At 46.6% G+C, this 5,755-nt stretch overlaps 1 protein-coding gene across 1 annotated transcript; it reads right to left on the minus strand.

Moving 5' to 3' along the window:
* Positions 1–1,712: 1,712 nt before the first annotated feature.
* LOC147992523 (uncharacterized) lies at positions 1,713–5,468 on the minus strand. The gene is made up of 3 exons (XM_087539051.1): positions 5,138–5,468; positions 3,343–3,541; positions 1,713–1,740 (listed from the first exon to the last, which is right to left on the minus strand). Exons 1-3 carry the CDS (start codon positions 5,466–5,468, stop codon positions 1,713–1,715), a joined length of 558 nt encoding a protein of 185 aa, XP_087395177.1.
* Positions 5,469–5,755: the final 287 nt, after the last annotated feature.

The raw sequence follows: 5,755 nt of genomic DNA on the forward strand, positions 1-5,755 counted from the left end.
AAAAAAATAGCTTTTTTAACATCAGCAATGCAACTGGGCCGACAGTTATACACAATATTCGGGTCAACTTGTTATTCTCCGCCCCGCTGGGCTGCAAACTCTCCTAGGAGGTATGCATTAGGCTTAACAAGAAAATGGATTTTAAGAAATAATAAATGGGATGTAATTATAATAACTGGACAGTTACTATGCACCAAACACGTAATTAGTTTGAAAAATATATTATTTTTGGAATTTGAAAATTTTAATTTCATTACTTGTTGCGCGCACAATATTTCGTTGGATTTTAACGTAATACAACTTTATTTTGAAATTATATTTAACCTGACTAGAAATTTCGGATACAAATATTTCGGATCCCATCAAAATGTGGGAATTTTTTTTGAATTCTGTTTTGAGCGGTTGTTTGAAATTATTAATCGTTGTCCTAGCTAGAAGTTGGGTTGTACTTTTAACAAACTGTAAATGGGCTATAGTAAATTCCATTAGAATTAAAAAAATAGGCTGTACATTCTTACAGATCGCAAATGGGCTATATGTTCTCTGCCAATTCCGAGCTGTGGGCCTACTAAGTTAACGCGTACCAAGGGCTTTGTAAACTTAGTCAATATAAACGATTCTAGCTGCAGTGATCGTACGATGTCCATCCAACGGCCGTAGTGCTTCTTCAACCTCTGGTCTTCTTGCTCCAGCCGCCCAAAGCAGTGCCGGTCGTGTCGCGTGCTCCTGCCTCCCGTGGCCGGTTGTGATGCCGCGGAGGCCTCATTGCCCCGTACTACTCCCACCGCTGGCCAGGCCATCCCTCTACTCACCCACACCCCCTGTTATTCTGCAGCGCCGGCAGCCTCACACCGCAGCCGAACCAGTGAACCCTCGTACTCCTCTCCGCGCGGGCTTCCACTGCTACGTCTTCCCCGGCTCCGCGTCGTACCCTTCCTAGGCCTCGTCGTCGTCCAGACCACCGTCCTGGTGCTCTCGACGCGGTGTGGTCAACGTGGTCAACGACCGACTTCCATCAGAAGAGTACTGTACGTGGAGAGGCTGACAGCTGGGTCCACGGCAGCCGCAAGGAAGTGCCTCCTTATTACGCGCAAAATAATTATTCCTCCACCTGACAGCGGGGACCCAACGGACAGGCCACCGTATTTCGCGAAAAAAATGATTCGCCCCCTGACTGCTAGGACCCACGAGCTACATCTTCGCACGCAAGGAAGTGCGTCCGAAAAAAACGATTCGTCCCCCTGACTGCTGGGACCCACCAGCTACATCTTCGCACGCAAGGAAGTGCGTATGGGCAAAAAAATGATTCGCCCCCTGACTGCTGGGACCGACCAGCTACATCTTCGCAGGCAAGGAAGTGCTTGACAGTCGGGACCCACCTGGTCGAAGCATACTAGCGTTGTCATTCTGGTCGCGAACGTATACGTACATACTAGTCAATGTAGAGGCATGCACGTGTCATAGTAGAGGCGTGCACGTGTCGTAGTAGAGGCGCGCACGTAGCATGTACATGTACGTACAACGAACGATGTGGACACACAGATGCACCATGACGTCAAAGAACGCGGGCGGGAAGTACATCTCAAGCTCACATAGTATGACAACGATCTCTTCCTGTAGCCTTCGGAGCTGCTTCACACTTATGGACTTTCGAGATATAACGTCGAAGAAGTTGCAGAGACCAGTAAGCGTGTCACGGACGTGCTTCTCCATTATCCCTCTAATGGCAACCGGGAGTATCTGCGTCATCATCACGTGACAGTCATGAGACTTCATCCAGCTGAACCTTTTCTTCTTGGGGTCTAGAAATTTGCTTATCTTCCCACAGTAACCGGAACTGACTTTGATTCCCATAAGGCACTTGATGAATTGATCGATCTCCTTCGCACTTAAGGTGAAGCAAGAAGGGGGGCAATAATTCTCCTCCTTCTTGTTGACTTTTCTGCCCCTTTCCCCCTCCTCTGTCTTCGTCTCCGTCTCCTCCATCAACTTTTTACGGTGGAGATCTTTCCTGATCTTCAAATCTTCCAAGTCTTTCCTTGCCTTCGGCCCATCCTTGGTCTTCTCCGACATGTTCATTAGTGTGCCAAGCAAGCTCTCGAGGACATTCTTCGTGATATGCATTGGATCAAGGCAATGAGGTGTGTCATGATTGGGCCAGTACTCCAAGTCCTAGAAAACAGACCTCGTTTTCCATACCTTCAGCAGCGGCTCTGGCGCCTTTTTGATCTTTCCCGACGCGGGGCATTGTTCCCAGTTTCTCAATAGCTCGTCGATTTCGGCGCTGCTCCTCTTACGTGGAGGTCCTCAAAGCTTAGCCAACCCATTGAATAGATCTCGACGCTTTCTCCACGGGTCATCCTTCTCGAGCCATCTACGATGCCCCATGTACACGATTTTCTCGGACCCACCATCTTTCGTTGACGTAAGCTGCTGATACGTTGTATCATCCATGCACCTCGTGCATCCCCAGTATCCGTGGCACACCTGGCCTGAGGTGTACCCGTAACCGAGATAGTCGTGCACCATCGTCATCAGTGCGGATCTCATATGGAAATATTCTCCTTTGCTGGCGTCCCATGTCCATGTCGGTATTTTCCATAACGTGTCTAGCTCCTCTTGCAGAAGCCCCATATACAAGTTAATACTATTTCTCGGTTGTTTCGGCCCTTGAATCAGCATGCTCATGTGTATGTACTTTGTCTTCATGCACTTCCATGGGGGGAGGTTGTACGTCCATACAAACATGGGCCATGTGATGTGGTTGGTGTTCTGGTTTCCAAACGGATTCATGCCATCGGTACTCGCACCAAGCACGATGCTCCTTGGATCTTCTGCAGCAAATCCATATACGACGTTGAATGCTCTCCACTCGCTACCATCTACGAGGTGTCTCAGCCTCGGATCATCTCCATCGTCGGGCTTCTTCCTCTCCGCGTGCCACCGCATGAGCTTTGCTTCCTTAGGATCTACGAAATACCGTTGCAGACGGGGAGTGATCGGAAAGTAGCATACAACTTCCTGAGCAGATTTCTTTCATGCCTTCTTGTATCGAGAAGCATTGCACATTGGACAACTGGTTTTTCCCGCGTGCTCCCCCAATAAATGATGCAATCGTTGATGCATGCGTGGTACCTAATGTGCGGCAAATCAAAAGGGCAAACGATTTTCTTGGCCTCCTTGACACTAGTAGGACACAGGTTCCCCACGGGAAGAACTTTATTGTGTACAAACTTCAAATGCTCATCGAGGCTTTTGTCTGTCCATATGTTTTTGGCCTTCGTCTTTAGAAGTTCGAGTGTGAAACTCAAGCGGGTCACCTCGGGATCGCAACCGTCATACAATGGAGTCCTCGAGTCTACTTCAAGTTGCGCCAGCTTGGCCTCCTCTCTAGAAGCATCTCTCTCGTTAGTCGTACTCTTGCGAAGGAGGTCTCGAACATGAGGGTCCTGCACGACTACACTTAGTAGCGTCGAAGACTGCAGCGTGACCGCCGCCTCTTCTCCGCCATGTCCGGACTCTTCTTCACCATGTCTGAAATCTTCTCCGCCGTCGTTTGATACGTCTCCAACGTATCTATAATTTTTTATTGCTCCATGCTATATTATCTACTGTTTTGGACATTATTGGGCTTTATTATACACTTTTATATTATTTTTTGGGACTAACCTACTAACCGGAGGCCCAGCCCAGAATTGTTGTTTTTTCCCTATTTTAGGGTTCCGAAGAAAAGGAATATCAAACGGAGTCCAAACAGAATGAAACCTTTGGGAACGTGATTTTCTCACCGAACATGATCCGGGAAACTTGGATCTTACGTCAAGCAACCAACAGGGAGGCCACGAGGTAGGGGGCGCGCCTACCCCCCCCCCCCAGGCGCACCCTCCACCCTCGTGGGCCCCCTGTTGCTCCACCGACGTACTTCTTCCTCCTATATATACCTACGTACCCCGAAACGATCAGATAGGAGCCAAAACCCTAATTCCACTGCCGTAACTTTCTGTATCCACGAGATCCCATCTTGGGGCCTGTTCCAGAGCTCCGCCGGAGGGGGCATCGATCACGGAGGGCTTCTACATGAACACCATGGCCTCTCCGATGAAGTGTGAGTAGTTTACCTCAGACCTATGGGTCCATAGTTATTAGCTAGATGGCTTCTTCTCTCTTTTTGGATCTCAATACAAAGTTCTCCCCCTCTCTTGTGGAGATCTATTCGATGTAATCTTCTTTTGCGGTGTGTTTGTTGAGACCGATGAATTGTGGGTTTATGATCAAGTTTATCTATGAACAATATTTGAATCTTCTCTGAATTCTTTTATGTATGATTGGTTATCATTGCAAGTCTCTTCGAATTATCAATTTGGTTTGACCTACTAGATTGATCTTTCTTGCAATGGGAGAAGTGCTTAGCTTTGGGTTCAATCTTGCGGTGCCCTTTCCCAGTGACAGTAGGGGCAGCAAGGCACGTATTGTATTGTTGCCATCGAGGATAACAAGATGGGGTTTTTATCATATTGCATGAGTTTATCCCTCTACATCATGTCATCTTGGTTAATGCGTTACTCTGTTCTTATGAACTTAATACTCTAGATGCATGCTGGATAGCGGTTGATGTGTGGAGTAATAGTAGTAGATGCAGGCAGGAGTCGGTCTACTTGTCTTGGACGTGATGCCTATATACATGATCATACCTAGATATTCTCATAACTATGCTCAATTTTGTCAATTGCTCAACAGTAATTTGTTCACCCACCGTAAAATACTCATGCTCTTGAGAGAAGCCACTAGTGAAACCTATGGCCCCCAGGTCTATATTTATCATATTAATCTTCCAATACTTAGTTATTTTCATTGCTTTTATTTTACTTTGCATATTTATCATAAAAATACCAAAAATATTATCTTATCATATCTATCAGATCTCACCCTCGTAAGTGACCGTGTAGGGATTGACAACCCCTTATCGCGTTGGTTGCAAGGATTTATTTGTTTTGTGTAGGTGCGAGGGACTCGCGCGTAGCCTCCTACTGGATTGATACCTTGGTTCTCAAAAACTGACGGAAATACTTATGCTACTTTGCTGCACCACCCTTTCCTCTTCAAGGGAAAACCAACGCAAGTGCTCAAGAGGTAGCACTGTTGTCATTTCCGAACTCTTCCCCGCCGATATGTCCGGCGCCATCGTCTTCTGGTCGATCGTTCATCTCTTCATCTAGCCCCATGTTGTTATTCCCTGCCATGTGGACGTCCTCATCATCTTCTTCTTCTTCACTTATCCACTGAGTATAGCCATCCATGAAACCATTCATCAGTAGGTGCGCCTTCAAAGTGCCACGATCAAAAGGGTCCAAAAGGACTCCTTCCTTGCATCTTGCACACGGACATCTAATCCTAGTCCGATTATTTGCATACATGTCCATCACCGTGGATTGCATGTACCGCTCCACCTTCCATCCACTCACCATCATGACCGACTGCACGGTATAACAAGCAAAAGGGTTATGAAATAAATAATGCATGCTTCAAAGTCATATATATATAATTTTGGCATGACCTTGCCTAAAACTAGGACATATGAGTTTGCTTGAAATTCACCGTAACGGAAATAAATCGACATTTCGGCAAAACATAAGCAACTCGAGGGCATGTCACTAGCACAAATCTCTCCATATATATATATATATATATATATATATATCCCGAGAGAGACCGAGAGCACACGGTTAATTAGATGATGTGGAGGAGGGTGGTTGGC

The sequence above is a fragment of the Triticum urartu genome, chromosome 1A, assembly GCF_056163025.1.
Source record: "Triticum urartu cultivar PI428250 chromosome 1A, HENAU_Tu73, whole genome shotgun sequence".
Classification (NCBI taxonomy): Eukaryota; Viridiplantae; Streptophyta; class Magnoliopsida; order Poales; family Poaceae; genus Triticum; species Triticum urartu.